At 45.8% G+C, this 16477-nt stretch overlaps 1 protein-coding gene across 1 annotated transcript in view; it reads right to left on the bottom strand.

Moving 5' to 3' along the window:
* Positions 1-827: 827 nt before the first annotated feature.
* GPR158 (G protein-coupled receptor 158) overlaps positions 828-16477 on the bottom strand; it is a 146551-nt gene continuing 130901 nt past the window's right edge. Inside the window, exons 8-11 of the mRNA XM_054390227.1 lie at positions 8862-9000; positions 5334-5439; positions 3287-3433; positions 828-2273 (exon numbers count right to left, since the gene is read on the bottom strand). Coding sequence (XP_054246202.1) covers positions 828-2273; positions 3287-3433; positions 5334-5439; positions 8862-9000 — 1838 coding nt within the window. The remainder of the gene's footprint in view (positions 2274-3286; positions 3434-5333; positions 5440-8861; positions 9001-16477) is intronic.

Genomic DNA, 16477 nt, shown 5'->3' with positions numbered 1-16477 from the left:
TAAATCAATCTCCAAAGCCCAAAGGAATTTCCTGGTAAGAAGCAGAGCTTTTGTAAGCCAGGGAAAGTTTACTGCAATTCTAACCAGCAAAGCCTACAGCAGGTAGTTGAACTTGCAGTTTAAAGTTACCTGCAGATTGCAGCAATGTGTTTATTGTGTCTCACACGACAGCAAAGTTATTTGCTAAATAAATAAGTAAATAAATAAATAAAAATGATACAATCTGGAATGCTTGAGCATGAGACACAACAGTGCACTTACACACATGGTAATAAGAATAAAAAAAAAAAAGGGAGCACTCGTTCTAGCAGATGTGTTTTGGGGATGCATGGAGTCAGCAGTGCGAGCTGGCTGAAATAGCCCGGGGAGAGCAGTCTCCTGTGAAGGAACTGCTCATGGATACCCTTTTGTTTTTTGCTGGCAGGACATTTCCTCTGCCCTGCTTCTGCCAGATCTTTGAAGTCCTCAGGGCACGCTGAAGCCAGCTGCGGCACTCAGCGTTCAGATCTCTGCCGACTTTGCTCCCAGCTAGCCAGCAGAAGCGGTTTCAAGGGAGGCTGCTCTCACGGACACATCCTGGGAGCAGGGACCCTTTCTGGGCACTGCTAACCACATTGTTGGCACTCAACAAATAAAGAATAACAAACATTAATGATGATTTACTCTGCTTAACTCCTACTTAATTGTAGTACTGATTCCCTTAGTTTTCAGTGATGCTCCTTAGGAATTTCAGACCCCTTTCTGGTTTTTTGTTGGCCTAAGTCCCCTCTGTCTTTTCCTGTTGTCTCCCTTCTCAGCGCCGCTACTCTCCTCAGTCCGAAAGCCTCTCACTTCCGAGGTGTTGCTGTTTTATTTGCACTTAGAGCAGAGGTGCTCAGTAAAGCTACACTCCTGTCTGTGCTGGGTAAATCTGCTGTCTCGTACTCCCAGGGGCAGATCTCAGCTCGGGATGCTGGAGGCTGCTGCTGGAGGTGCCCGCTCGGCTTGTGGGGGTCGGTGGGCAGCACACTCCCCTCCGAGGAGGCATTTTTTTTCTGTTCTGCCCATTTATGGAGGTTTTCTTTTCCTGATGCTTTCTGGGGTGGCTGCCCCCCTTCCTCAGCACAGGTATTAGGTGTATAGCTATTAACATTCTCACACTTCAGCCCGGGGGAGACCTGAGACTTGGAGTTTGACTGTTTTTTCTCACTTTCAGAGACCTGCTCTTGTGTCTCCCGAGGGGCTGTCTCTGAGCTCTTCTGATTTGACTGTTGGTACTCCTCAGGTGATTTCAGCTTAGTATGAGCCTTCCCCTTTGACTGGGAAGGGTGGTTTTTCTCTGGCTCTGAGGAAGCAATAGACACATGTCTTTGAGCTTTGGGGTCAGAAGGCACAGGACCGGGAATTTGGTCATATATCTCCCAGGGACAAACTTCTCCTATGTCGAAATTGTCCTTGTGCAGAGACTTAGCTGGGCCTGTGTCTGCAGTTGCAGGTGTTTGACCAACCCTCTGCTGTTTAATAATTCCAGCTTTATGGGTTTTCTTTGTTTCCTCAGAGTGGGTAGAGTTCTTCCGGAGGGAGTCCTTTTGCTCCCCTTTCTCAGAGGCCGAGTGCTTTTTGCTGGCCTCTTTCCCCCTCTGCTGAGGTTTCTGAGCTTTAGTGCTTTCTTCTAGACTTTGTGTTTTGCCTGTCAGCCCCAGAGTCTTTTCCTTGGCACTAGCAATAACGCTGAGGGATTTCTGCAGCACGGAGGTTCTGGGATGCAGAGGCTTCTTATCGGCACTTAAGTTGTGGGCGCTGGCTGATTTGCACACCAAAGGGACCGATTCAGCAGAGACAGCTTCAACCTTTTCAGCAGTGTTTTTGGTTAATTTGTTCCCATTCAAGGAGTCCAGAACAGAATTCTCAGCAGCTATGACTTCTGTGCTCTCCATGGCTAAGCTATTTGGTTCTTCTGTTTGATCCCTAACGTGATCATAAGTGCTGTGGGACTTCTTTAAGGAAAAAACTCTGTTTTTCAAAGTCTCTTCTTTTGGCTTTGCAGAACCGGTGGAATCTGGAGGGTTTTTCTTCAGCGTGGCCACGTTCTTCACAGCACTGCTCTCCATCAGCTCCTTCTCATCCCTGGAGCACTGCCTGGTGACTGTCTCAGGGATTTCCGTGATGCGCCGCATTATGGAGCGCCCCAAGCCCTTTTTGGAGCATCTCTTTTTCTGCAGATGTGGGTTATTGGCAATCATCTTTTTCCTTTTATAGATTTCAAGCTGGGCATAGAGCTTCTTCAACTCATCCTGCAAAACAAAGCAAATGCCAAAACCTGTATGTACAGAGCCTGATGAAGGCACCCCCTTTGCTCTAAGGATGGCACTAAGGGTATTTCCCTGTCTTCCCTAACTCCTCAACCTGCCACTTCTCCAGCAACTTCAACCCCATTTTTCCCCCACTTGAACAGTAAGCTGAGCCCTCATGGACAAACCTGTCACCTCCCACAGCCTGCACAGCTCACACACATTCATGCTGCCTGCTTCAGCTCTGCTGCCCTGCTGGACTCTGTGTCTGCCCCAGAGGGACACAAGCCCTTTTATCATCTCAGCTAAAATAAGGCAGGGTTTTTATGTTAACCATGTGGTTTTAAATATTTGTGTTGCAGAATTTTTTATAGTTTATGTGACAGAGAAAGGACTAATCACACCAACACCAAATCCTGCCTCAAGGTAATTTGAAACTGTAAACTGATAAACAGCTCCTGACATTCAACCACCTAAAAGGAGTTTGAGGTGAGGTGGGGGTTGGTCTTTTCTCCCCAGTACCAGGTGATAGGATGAGAGAAAATGGCCTGAAACTGTGCCAGGGGAGGTTTAGTTTGGAGATTAGGAAGAATTTCTTTGCTGCAAGAGTGGTCAGGGATTGGAAGAGGCTGCCCAGGGAGGTGGTGGAGTCCCCATCCCTGGAAGTGTTCAAGAAACCTGTGGCCATGGCACCTGGGGCCACGGTTTGATGGCCATGGTAGTTTTGATGGTTGGACTTGATGACCTCAGAGGTCTTTTCCAACTGAAACAATTCTATGATTCCTCCTCTTTAGCCTCCAGTACAGCTTTTACTACAAGTAGTAATGCAGCTTCTCCTCTCACTAGTGACTACCATGAGATCTTACATGACCTGACACCACACCCACTGAGAGCCCTAGGGTGGCCTGCTTCTGCTGGTATCTGCAAAAACAAAAGCCTACTGGCGACAACTGAGAGGTTAGTGGTAGGAGGAAAGGTTGTCCTAAACAAACACCACTGAGATGAGTTCTGTATACCCGAATATCTTCAGGATCCAGACTGTGTTCACTCCATGCTGAGTTGATGCTGCTGTTGAGATAGGACCCAGAGCGACCCATATCCAGCTCATCTTCATAAGCTTCTGTAGCTATGTCATCTCTTGGGTTATTGCTTGAATGTGAAAACTGCAACAAGTGTTCACAGAAAAAAGAGGTTGCCATCAGTGCAGAGGTTTAGTTCCACATGGCTCTCAGAGTTTGCATCAACAGCTTTTACAGCACAATGAACCTTCTGTGGGCTTCATGTGATTTTCTGTACTCAAAACTCCAGCTACAGGCATCACTGCTGTAGGGTCCTGTAGACTATTAGCATTGCACAGAAGGAACTCTTATTAATCATGACTCAACTTGGTAAATCTTAGAGACTTGCAAAAGGAAAAACCCCTCCACTTATTTTAGTGCTTATTTGAAACCTCTCTGAATTGCATTTATATTAAGCTAGTATGGAATTTGGGTTTTTTTTATCCAGTATTTCCAATTAGGCTGCTGAAACTATCAGACTCTATTTTCTTTATTCCATACTGTTGAATAATCATCCTGCAATTCCCATACCCTGGCTCTCGAAAGGAAAAAAAAAAAGAGGAAAAAAAAAAAAAGAGAAGTTAATCTCTCCTTTCTAACTTCTAGCTAATGCTAGATTCAATATGACTAAATAAATAGCTGACAACCTCTGGAGAGGTTAATTTACTCATTTATTTAGTATATTGAATCAGTTGTCTGCAGTTACTATCATCCACACAGTCACCTGGCCTCAGAACTTTATGAATGGATCCAGACCTTGTGAATCTTCTCTTAATTCTCTGAATTCTTTGTCGTGCTGGGAGAAAAAAAAAATCTGTGTAGTGTTGCACAGATAATAAGGAAAAAATGGAAACGCTGATCAGGAGTTATGAGTCAGCTTCAGAAAGGTCACCAAACTGTCTAGGTCGGCCCAGAAGGACATCTTTGGAGATAGGCCATACAGAATATGAAGAGAAAACACCAAGCTTGCTGCCAAAGGCCAGCAAAGCCATTGCAAAGGATCCAAGGTGATTCAGCATGAAGGCTGCACCCTGATGTCCCCTTGCTGTGGCTGTTTAATGAAGTTCTCAGCACAGCCTGTTCTGACACACAGGCAGGAGGCAGCAGCTGCAGCTTCATGAGCCTGAAGCTGTATCAGCTTGAATGCTCAGTGTCCTTCCTTCCCATGCAGCCTTCACCCTGCCTGCTCTCTCTGACTTGCACTTCTGACTGATGTTGTTGGTCATGTCAAAAGCCATCTTAAACCCATCTGCTCTCCTGGGCTGCTGCCTCAGAAGAGAGCTCCACTCAAATCCTGTGCACTGGTGCTAGAGCCAGGTGGAGCTGCCTGTGCTTCTCCTGCCCTTGGACAGTCACTTGGCTCCCAGAGCTTGACAGGAGGTGTGCCATGGTGCTCAGGGCTCTGTCTCTTTTCTTCCCTCCCTCCTCTTGTCCTCCATCCCCTTGTGTCACCCATGCACTGCTCTTCGCACTGCTCTTCTTACCCAGCAGCACTCCTGGCTCCATATCACAGGTCATGTCTGTTCCCTGCATCCAGCCTCTGCCCAGCCCAGCCTCTGTCTCCCACAGGGCTCTCCTTTCCCATCCTGTAACAGCTGCCTGGTTTGAAACCCAGACTCTCTTTCTCGTGGCTGGTCCAAGCTCCTCATTCCAGTTTTATTTGGCAGTCCATCCCAGTCTTTCCATTCCCCACCCAAACTCTGTGCCTGGTCCCAGCCACCTCTGGCACCAGCATGCCCTTCCCAATGCTGAGATAAGCCTCATTAAGCAGGGTTCTTGCATTAATCCCATGAAGATTTCAAGTGCTTTAAACCCCTGACATTTTGAAAGCTGGAAGAAAGAATCTTTGACAGTGTGCAAGAGTTTTTTAGAATAAAAACCCACACAGCTTTTTAAGGTCATTTTATGTCTCTCTTTTCTATCAGTTGCTTGCTAATTTTACACAGCATGACAACATTTATCTTCCTTGGTCTTGGCACAAGAAAGGAGACAGGAGACTCCTTACCTTAGGTATCAGAAGTAGTCCAACAGTGACTGTCACAGTCAAGTGTGTGTGTGCAAAGAACAGCATCAGCATCCAGTCAGACTGAAGTCTTGAAGCAAGAATGAACCTGCAAATAGAATTCAGGTTGCAATTCAGTGTCTTTTCTCCAGTGCATGAGAATGAACATTTTTTCATATTCCTTGGGGTTCTTTTCATTGAAATGCCAAACACAACTGGGTTTGTTCTGTACTGCTTTCATACAGACTAAGGATTACATCCTTACTGATACATGCTTTACTGACAGTCCACAATTTCAAAACAACTCAGAAACAACAACAACAAAAACCAACCAAACAAAACAAGACAAGATAAAATAGAAAAAGAAAAACCAGGCCTTAAAGGATCTTGCTTATTCCATCCTCCTCACTCTTATTTAGCTGAATTTGGGGATGGTTTACGTTGCCATAGCCTCTTTGGCCTGTGCTGAGTTATGGCAGTTTGCACACACTGAGGATCTGAAGGGATGACCTGAGGTTAAATAAGCACATGTGCTGTGATAAATGGCAGTGCACTCCCAAAACACAGGCTGGCCACAGCTCACTGCTGCAGAGCATGGCTGCTGAGCCCTCAGAGGGAGAACTGAACTGCCACAGGCTTTAGTGGGGAGCAGAGAAATGGTCTTGATTGCAGCACTGCCCAGCTCAGTGCTGCATGACCCAAGAGCCTCTGAATGCTAGGGAAGGGGTGGCTGAACCTCCCAGCTGGAGCAATTCCTTGCTGAGCTGTCTAAAGGAGTGGCAGAACGAGCACTGCAGTTACAGGTGGCTGGAGCACGCTTGGCTGACCTGCTCCACAGGGCTCCTGCAGGCAGAAGTGCCAAGCAGGGCAGTAGATGAATGGGTGCAGCACTGGTTTGGAGCTTGCAGGTTTACAGAAATCACTCAGAATGAAAGGACATTTGCAACTTATCCAAGTCCACAGATGCACATTTTGCAGAAGCTTTTGTTCACAGGAATGGTCTGGCATGAAGCACAGCTTAGCTGCCATAACCATACAGCCATCCTTTGTGCTTAGTACTTTGTCAATGAAGAGTTTCAGGAACACAATGAACTCTTGTAATTACTTCTTACAGAGACCTTGCTCATGAGGTGTGCAGGGCTAGAAGGAGGCTCAGGCTTGAGGTTTAGCTACCTGAACACAGCATGAGAACTACTGAAGATGACAGGAGAAGCTGCTAGAGGTAACAACAGAGTGGAGAGTGGTCAAAAACTGCAGACATGGTTTAATGGTCATGGTGGTGCTAGGTCAATGATGGACTTGATGATCTTAGAGGTCTTCTTCAGCCAGAACAATTCTATGAACTCTTAGTGGCTCCAATCTTCAAATTGTGAAGGCTTTTTGCTGGCCTGATGTGTGAAGCTGGCCAGATTAAGGTATCCACCCTACATCCTGCAAGCCAAAAGCCACTGACAGTAGCCACTGAGGCCCTAGCAGAGATGAGGTTTCTGTTGGAGGAGATATTTTTCCAGGTACCTTTTGTTTTTCTCAGTCATGCGAAAGAAAGAGCAGTGTAGGAATGGCATGCTGTGCTGATCTGCAGAGAAGCAAGGGACCTCTTGTTTCTGCAAGGGGAATACTAAATGCAGACAGGTCAAGGTTTTCTTTAGTGCTCACAGCAGTTTCATGTGAGCTTTGGGAGTTTCCAGACTGGATGGCTGCCTTGTAAGAGAAGGTGTCCTTCAAGGCTCCAGTGCTTTCAGCTCCATGACAAGTGAGGTACATCTCATAAAGCTGAGTCTTAGATTTCTGCTCTTTGTTACATCCAGAACTTGGTGTGGGACACAGAAGGAAAAGAAAAAAAAAAAAAGCAAAAAAAAAAGCATCAAAATGTGACCTTCAAAGAGATTGGATTAAGATTTCTGCATGCAGAAATGGCCAGAATCTTAGGCAGGATCATGTACTGCCAGGACACTCTTATCCACAAGGAGCACAGGACAGTTCTTCAACAAACCAGCATCCATCAGACAGAGGGCAAACAACCAATGCAAAATGTGCTTTGTTTTTAATTAAAAGGAAGAACAACTCAGCAGACCTCAGGCTGAAAGAACAGGCTGCCAACAGGATCAACAGAAAGACCTAATCCTTTTGTGTCTCCTTCAGAAGGCATGGATTAAAATGCCACATTTCCCCTTTTCCTCTCTCTTTAATCCAAGACTACTTTCAATCTGTCCTATTGTTCAAAGAAACTTGCAGCCCACAGAATAACCTTTCCAGAGAACTCAAACTGTATCTTCTAACATGGCTCAAAGTATGGTTTAGGAACATTATTTAAGGGGGAAAAAGTTTGATTGAGGATTTGTTATATTGGTCACAATCAGTTCAAAAGTATTGGAACTGCATTTTGGATCCACCAGAAAGGAAAAGAAAATTTCTTCCATCCAATACAGATTTTTAAACATTATTTTTGCAGATGTTTATGTTAGGAAGTATATAAGAAGATTTTGGGAGCATGTGGATGCTGAGATAGGGGTTTAGGAGAAGGTGAAGGAAACAAAAAGTTGCAAAAGCCTGAAAAGTGCAGAGAACTTTCAAAGAATGGTAAGGGAAAAGAGCATCTGGAAGGAATGGAGATAAAAGCTTTGCCTGGCTCATGTTTACACTGAAAAAATAGGCCCCATGGAAGCAAACATCAAGAAGGCAGAGAGGAATGTGAGTTCCAAGGCAGAGCATGGAACAGACAAGAGTAATTGAAGCAATGGAGTGATGTAAAGAAAACCCCAAACCAATACAAATCTTAGTAGCTGAGGTCTGTCAGGAGGCAAAGGAAGGTGTCAGGAAGAATGTCTTGCAGCATGAGCTGAAATTTAGCTCTCCTGCTGGTTGGAATTTTCTAGGACCAATTAATTCTTCAAGGGCATTCTGCAGGGAGGGCATGTAGAATAATTTTGATGTAGCTCTGGCCAAGACCCTGACTTATTTGTTACTCTCCTACTAATTAACAAGTATGAAAGGCAGAGCTGGTTCCAAGCCCCACCAGCCAGCCATGCTCTATGCTGCTCTGACAGGCTCATATGTGCTGTGTGTCCTGGCACATAAACCACTCTGCTTCATGCACACAGCAGTGCAATTCTATTAGCACACAGCTGCACCTTGCCAGGCTGCCACACACCAGGAAATGTTCACACAAACCAAGGCTCTTACCTGCTCTTCTGCTAGGGATACAAACCAGGGAGCAGTATGCAGGTGGCTGAAGGCTGAGAGCAGTTTTGCTTTATCTAATTATATACTCACTTGGATCCAAGAACTTATCAACTATCTATACTGGAAAAAAAAAACCCACCCCAGCCTAATGAGCCAATTAACAGGTCGATTGCACATATTCTTGAGTCCTATGGGAACAGTTTGGAGTTTAGCAATCACTCAACTGGCAGAATTCAATCCTTAAGGAGATCTTCCATTCTGCATCCTAGCCCATTCACCCATTTTAAGTTGCACCACATGAAAACCTGAAAGATAAAGAGTTAATTACCAGATCTACAGATCACTTGCCTAATTGTATGGAATATAGCAGAGATAATGAGCTCATTGTGAACTGCAACAGCCATATAACGTGGCTCATGAAATGCTGATGGGACTGTCCGCACTGCATAGCAGAGATAAACACCCCACAAGAGGAATAAAAATTCAGCTGTGAGAAGAACAGAAAGAAATAATTTGCAATTAGTTTTATATATGGAAAAGGAAAGGAAATCTGCAGCACTACAGCATCTTTTGCACGTGTGAGTAGCTCTGCAAAGCCAGCAGGGACTCACACACATACACACACACACAGGCATTCCAGCTCTTGCACATGACACATTGAGGTTTTATTTTACTCACTTCTTTCCTCCAGGTCAGGAAGCTCTGCATTCATGAGGTTTCAGTTTTTCAATTGACAAACTTTAAGACACTGTCTTGCTTCTTTTGCAGGTGGCTACTACAGAAGTTTAACATCACTTCTAAGAACAAATATTTTTGTTTGCAGCTCTGGCTCTTCTTGTAGCACCAGCACCTGCCTCTGCTACTGGACTACAAGCTTTTAAAGACAACTGTTTCATTTCAAAGGTTTATAACTCAGATACAACAATATGTTTTGGCTTAAATATTCCTCTGTTCATGGTAGGTAATTCTGCTGCTGCCCATAACGTGCTGAGTCACTTCTGTGGGCCTAATGTAATTCTAATGAATAATGTGCTTTTCTCTGTTAGGAGAAACATGACTAAAGGAAGAAAGGAGGAGTAAAGGGTCAGGATCAGCTTAAACTATCTTATTAAGAGCTAACTCATCCATACCCAGCAGTACTCTGATCTCAGTTTCCTGTAGACAGGCTGCTGTGACATCATTTTGCTTCTCACACAAATGAAATAATTTCATACCCATCTTGAAACACCTCTCCTCCCATAAACCAACCTCCCCCAGCCCTGCCACGTAGTTATGAGCAGAGCCAGTGCCTGTGCCTCTCGCAGTCTGGGTTGATGATGGCTGGAAGTGGCTGAGCCTGCCCACAGCCTGCAGACCCATGGCAGAAAGGGAGGGACTGATCCTGCTGTCACCCACACACTGCTTTTGCCTTGCTGAATCTGTGCAGCACAGACTGCAAACATCCAGCGCATGTATTGCAGTGGAGCTGGAACTGGTGAGCAGTGACATCACCCTGTGGTAGTGACCAGCAGATCCTTACTGGGTTGGTTTGGATGAGGACACAGCTTGCTTGTGAACCCTGCCATTGGCAACAGGCTGACATAAACCATCTGCACTGGGGATCTCATGAGAACAGCTCCTCTGGTTCCTCTGCTTTTGATAGTCCCTAACTGCTGTGAATTACCTACACTATCGTGCAGAGTATTTGGAAACTTCCAGTCTTCTTATGGCTCTCAGCTACAATCAGCAAGAGACAAGGGTGGGTAAGATGGAGTTACACAGACCTCTCTCTGCTCTGGTAAGAGGTTGGTTTGAACCCTGAAGAACATTTTGCACATTTTTCACTTTTATCAAAGCCAGAGGACCTAGCTTTAAAACCAACATTTTTGCTAGAACATATCGTACACAAACCCAGCAGTTTTACATAAACATCTGAAAAGGCATAATCCACCCATGCTGCTGTTTTTCTTTCTTCCTCATCAAAATCCCAACAATAATAAACTTTTCTTGCTTTAAAAGTTTGACTGAGACCTTACAGAGAGTGCCAAGATGCAAAAAGCATGGTGTGAGCCATGAGCCCCAGCCTGTTCTGGAGCTCTACAACAGCACTCAGGCTGCTGTCTGTCCCACACTCCCCATACACCCCCCACAAACTGGCTGCTAGCTCCATTCCAACCCCAGCTAATCAGCTGTGCTCCAGGGAAGTCTGTTACTCTGCTTTCTTACAAACACCTAACAGGAGTGACCTGCCAAGCCAGCATGCTCCTCAAAAGGCTTCTCTGAGCAAGTGAAAGACAAATTTTGCTTCAGTAAGATCAAAGGTTGCTTTGACAATGCCAGCAATTTGGGGTTTTCTCTCTGAGTCAGCTTGCCTCACACATGCAGCACCCTGGCCCTGAAACACATTGCTTTAGCTGCTCCCTATTGACTGAGAAGAAATTAAAAAGAAGAAAATGGCTACAATTGGGTTGCTAAGGCCAAATCACTGCATCCTGCTGCCCTGTCTTCTATGGAAACTCATCCTGTTCACAACATGCCACAGAGACTATTTCCTTTCATTTTGCCTCTCACCTGAAGTTCCCCTGCAGTAAACCAGCCCAAGCTAGCAGCAGAGCTGAGCAGAGGAGCTGCCTGTCACATAAGAGGTCTTCTCCACAAAACTACCCATGGTCCATTCTTCTTTCTCTTCCTCAGCTGAAGCGAGAAGAGACCCAAGGCTCCTGGGGATTCTTTCCAGCGAGGGTGGGGAGACACTGGGACAGGCTGCCCAGGGAGGCTGTGGATGTCTCCTGCCTGGAGGTGTTCAGGGCCAGGCTGGATGAGGCCTTGGGCAACCTGGGCTGGTGGGAGGTGTCCCTGCCCATGGCAGGGGGCTTGGAACTGGATGAGCTTCAAGGTCCTTTCCAACCCAAACCATTCTATGAATCTATGAAAAGATCAGTTCAAAGTGCTAAAAGAAGCTGAGAGCTTGAAAACGTTTGGTTTGTAAAGCAGTAAATAGGAATTTTCAATGCCATGTGCTGAAGGTATTCCTACTCCAACCAAACAAAAAGTTTGGCTTCCGAAGCAATGAAAATACCTGTTCCAAATGCCACGTGCTGCAGCTAGTCCCACTTCAGCTGGAGACTGTGGGCCAAATGTTCCTTATTTTTAGCAGAAAGAAATCTGCTCAAAGTTTGAAGAAGAATTAGAAGAATTAGTTAGAAGAATTAAATTTTGGTTGTATACAGATTTGTCTCGAATGAAAGTAAAAGAGCCACAATCAGCTCCCTAACAAAACCCAGTTTCAATGAGTAAGTACAAACTGGATCTCCAGACCTGCAGAGTTTCCAGTTCCACACTCACTGTCACAAGGAGGTCCTAAGAGATCAAGAGGAGATTGCAGAGGATTAATATATTGAAGCAGAATGGTTTGCACCCTGTAATGCCTGATGCTCTTGAACAAGCTTCCGTTTTAGAGCAGCAGTGGCATTCCTGGTTGCAGGAAATCATTAGTGGGACATCTGGAGCACCAGAAAGAGGGAACAGCTCTGGAAGCACAAGGTAAGACAACAGAGCTCTTGTACTGGCTAAGCCCAATGCTATAATAATTTCATCAGCAATATCAAACCATCCAGACTGATAGAAACCCAATTTATTATCTAAACCACTAATTACAAGTTAGATGGATCATGTAGAAGCTGTGCTTGAGGGGGGAAATTAAGCTCAGATAATTAGCTGCAGACTATTAGTGCAATTAGGAACAACAGCCTGAAGATGTGATGCAGTTTTGCTTTATGCTAAAATGGCCTTTTTGGTTTCTCAGTATGAAGTAAGGTGACACATGCAGGTATTTACCACACCAGTGAAAACCACAGATAAAATTAACTCCAAACAGATAGATAAAGGAGCACAGCTGGCCACCAGTCAGTAAGTTTCTAAGGTACCACTCACCTCTGAGGTCTGTTCTGTCTGTGGCACACTGGTGACTGTGCCAAACACCTTCAATGATTAAAATCCATCAGATGTGATATGAAATTTCTCTTTGACTTGCTGAATAGTTTTCCATTCAAAGCCTGGTGTAGAGGAGTGACTTCTTGACCAGTGAAGGACTGTCCTAACATGCTGCAAACCTGCCCAAACCCCTCAGATTGAATGCTCAAAAGATGTGATCTTGTTCCTTTGAGTGGGGGGCTGGACTAAAGGATGTTTCAAGGTCCCTTCCAACCCCTGATGCTCTGTGATTTATCACACTTATCCCACTTTATTTCTTAAGCACAAACCCATGAAACACCTCCTTTCCTCCTTCTGAAAAATGATGGAAGTTCCTAGCAGACAGAGAGTTTTCAACATCTCTCTGGACAAGTAAATTCCATCTTCACCCAGACCTTCTCTCATTGCCTGCTCTGCAGATGTCTGTGCTCTGCCTGACTGCTCTTGCAGAGCAAGAGATGATGAACTGAACACAGTGATCAAAGTCACTTTCCTCTCTTTTGGGGAAAAGGAATTTGCTAAAGTCATCGAAAGCCTCCTTACACTTGAGTGGGTACAGGAAGAGAACACCCACAGATGATGAATGAAGTAAAGGCAGCAAGGGCATGACCTGAGGAGAGCTTCAGAAAAGCAAAGGTCATGTAAGGAAACATGAAGAGTCAAGAAACGTGAAGCTGGATGTCTGAGCATGGCTTACACACCAGCTCTGCTTACGGCCCTCAGGAAAGTTCTTCATCCTTGCTCCTACAGCTTTGCTGTCCAGCACTAAGTTAAAATACCCTCTGTGCAGCCTTCACTTGCTCTCTTTTTCCATGTATAACCTTCAGTTAATTACCTCATTTCTTAGGAGACCATCATCTCCTGCATGTGACAGAGCAATTGCAAAGATAAATCATGGCTGGCTAATGAATAAAGCTCTGCAATTTGCTGCAAATGACATTCTGATGTCTAGTGAATGAGAGAAAGGACTGCAGGAGGTAAAAAGCTGTTCTGTGCACAACTGAGTTCTGGCTTTGCCTGTCCCTCATGCTCCTGTCCACATGAAAAACGTCCCCACTCAGGCCAAGCTTTGCAGAAATGATCACAGGCAGCATTTCTCTTGCTCTTTGGGTGCCAACTCAGACTTTGGGTTGCATTGGTGATGTGACTGGCAGCAGAACTGAGCACACAGGGCTGTGTTTGTAGCCAGTGAGACCATACATAACATGTTGCACATAGATTTGACTCAGCTCTAGAACTGAGCCAAGAGTAGTACCAAACGGGCACCCAATTGAATGCACCATATAACCCTAATCTTACTGCGCCTCAGCTCTGGCTGTGTAAAATGAGGATAATGCCACCCTTTCACTGCAAAATGACAGCAGAAATAAATTTACCATACTTGTGAAGAGCTTAAATCCTAAACTGTGTTTTCTTCCTGCCATGGTTGGGAAAGTGAGTTAATTCAGGCTGTCCTGGCTGCTTTTTAACTCTCCTCCCTGACCAGAAATGCCTTTTTCTTGTGCTTCTTCAGGCCAGCCTCCTGAGGGGGATGGCTACAGCTAGAGCTAGGGCTGTTGAAAGGGGCTCCCTGAGTCAGAATGTCCATCCCTGGGCTTGCTTGCACTGCTGTCCAAAAGACACCTGCAAAAAATGACACTCCTGAGGGATGAAGGCTCATTTTCATGGCTGTGTGTGATGCTCTGTGTGATGTTCTGTGCCTGGCCACACATCTCCAGACCAAGAACAGGCCAAGGTGGTGACATGTTCTGTGTCCTTTCCTTACACTGGTAAGGGAAAGGCCATTACAGCTGCACCCTGACTAAGTTCATTTTGTATTCTGAACTTTGCATTGCTGGCAAAACAGTGCTGTTCCACCAGCTGAGCCTTTTTTTCCCTCATGTTTTGGACGTAAATTACTGATTACAACTCTGCTTACATCCACAGCACAGCTACAACACAGCTACCTCTCCACCACACTTCATTTCATTAGACTAATGTCTAACTTTTAAATCCCCTTCACTGAACTGCAGTGAGCTCTGGATGGGGAGCACAGCCCTTCCCTCTGCTCGTTCACCCAGGGTGCCAGCTGCAGCCAAGCTCACAGCATTTTACAACAGGGAAAAAATCCATGTCCTGGATTACTCCTGTGTTGCCAGCCACCACAGCCTCTTTCTGCCCCACTGCATCCCATCTCCCACTTGAAGAGCTGTACCATGTCACAGGAGAAGTTCTCCTCTTCAGCTGCAAGGGTTCTCCTATGTTGCAGTGAGCTGTGGTCACATGTGTGAGTCTCTAGTGTGGAGTTACTCCTAGCAAGTTATAAATTACCAGAGATTGATCTCTCTCTCTCCCTCTCTCTCTCTCTCTCTCTCTCTCTGAGAGCATCATTTTAATTAGCCAGGCACAGCAATAGAGACCTATGTGTAGAGAAAGAATGGTGTCAAATCCTTCTTTTTTCTACCCAAACTTCTGTGGCCTGTGGCTGTGCAAGGCTGAGAAAGAAGAGCAGAGGTCCATGGGCTGGTGGGGGGCACAACACAACCCATTCCCCACACAGCCACAAGTCTGCCTTGCAGGTCCACTCCAAGCAATGCAAGGGATATCCTGACCTGTCTGTGAGCCTGGAAATGGTTTTGGTTGGCAAGGGAGACATAGGCACTGACTTGAGTGTGAGCAACACACCCATGAGTCTCACTGCACGGAACACAGGCAGCACTCAGCTCTACGAGCTGTAGGAACTCCTCTCATTTCTGCACTTCTCTTAGCCCTTATACTCAGGCATTTTATTCCTTCATCTACACAGAGGTGCTGCCCTGCCTCATTCCTTCCACAGCCTGAGGTGTCATTAAAGCCAGCTGCCCACTCTTCTGTCTCCATATGCCCCATCTGCCTCTCCCCTGTCTGCAGAGGAAAGAGGGAGAGCAGCACCAGAAAGATGTACCACCAGCAGCTGGAAGAAAGCTGAGTGTGGAACCTCTTCTCCCACATTTTCAGGAGGATGCAAGCAAATGCCAATGGTATCCTGTCAGGGTTTGGGTTAGAACAGGACTAATTCTGTTCAGTGATTCATCTTCTCAGCTCAGTCCCTGCCCAGTAAGTTCACTTTCTGCAGCTCCCGGCGTGCTTCCGAGGCAGTGAGAATGCTGATGGCTGTGGGCAGCACCAAGGGCTGGGGTGCAGATATTTTACTTTACTATTGTTAATTTCATTAGAGGTGGTTTAGTTTTCTTTCCCAGTCCACCAGTCTCTCACCCTTCTTCCCTTTCTCTTCCCCTTTAGGAAGGCAGAGGGGTTCATTGAGAGCATCTGCCACTCACAGTGGCTGGCCCAAGCCTACCCTTTGACATATCCAAAGTACTTTAAGGACTAGAAAGCTACGGAGCAGTGGGGCAAAGACCACAGGAAGTCAGAGCATCCTCCAGCCTCTCCCACAGCCATCTATCTACTCCCAACCACAGCTTGCACAAGCATCTGACTGTGGCATTTACCAGTCCATAGCCATGCAACCAAGGCAGCCCAGATATGGTTTCCTTAGCAGAAATACTTTGTAGAGATGGTGCCTAAAGAAAGGCTACAGGATTTCACCTGTGACATAACAGCAACACTACTGCAGGGGGTAATGCAGCCCAAACTGCTCAGCCTGGGGGTTCCAGCACCACTCATCACCTTGGCTGCTCTTCCCCATACCTTTCCCAGATTCACTGTATCCTAGAGATGTGGGACATAGAGTGCAAAGAGTGACCTTGGTTAAGAAAGAGGTGCACACAGTGGCAGAAAGCAGGAGTGGGTTACAAGCAGGAGTGGGACAGAGCTGAAGGCTCCTTCATAAGACAGCATTCTTCGTCTATTCCTGCTGCAAGCATTCTATCCAGGCCTGGTCTCATCACTGAGAGTAAGCTTCTCACAAGGGAACACTATTTTACATTCCACACCGTTAAAGTATCTAACGTGGGAACTGAAGGCAGATCCTCATCAGTGCTGAATTCTGACAGCACCTCCTGGCTGTCCTCTGAAAAACTGATCTCCAGATG

This window comes from Indicator indicator, chromosome 20 (assembly GCF_027791375.1).
Source record: "Indicator indicator isolate 239-I01 chromosome 20, UM_Iind_1.1, whole genome shotgun sequence".
In the NCBI taxonomy this organism is placed as follows: Eukaryota; Metazoa; Chordata; class Aves; order Piciformes; family Indicatoridae; genus Indicator; species Indicator indicator.
This window is presented reverse-complemented; position numbering and strand designations above follow the sequence as displayed.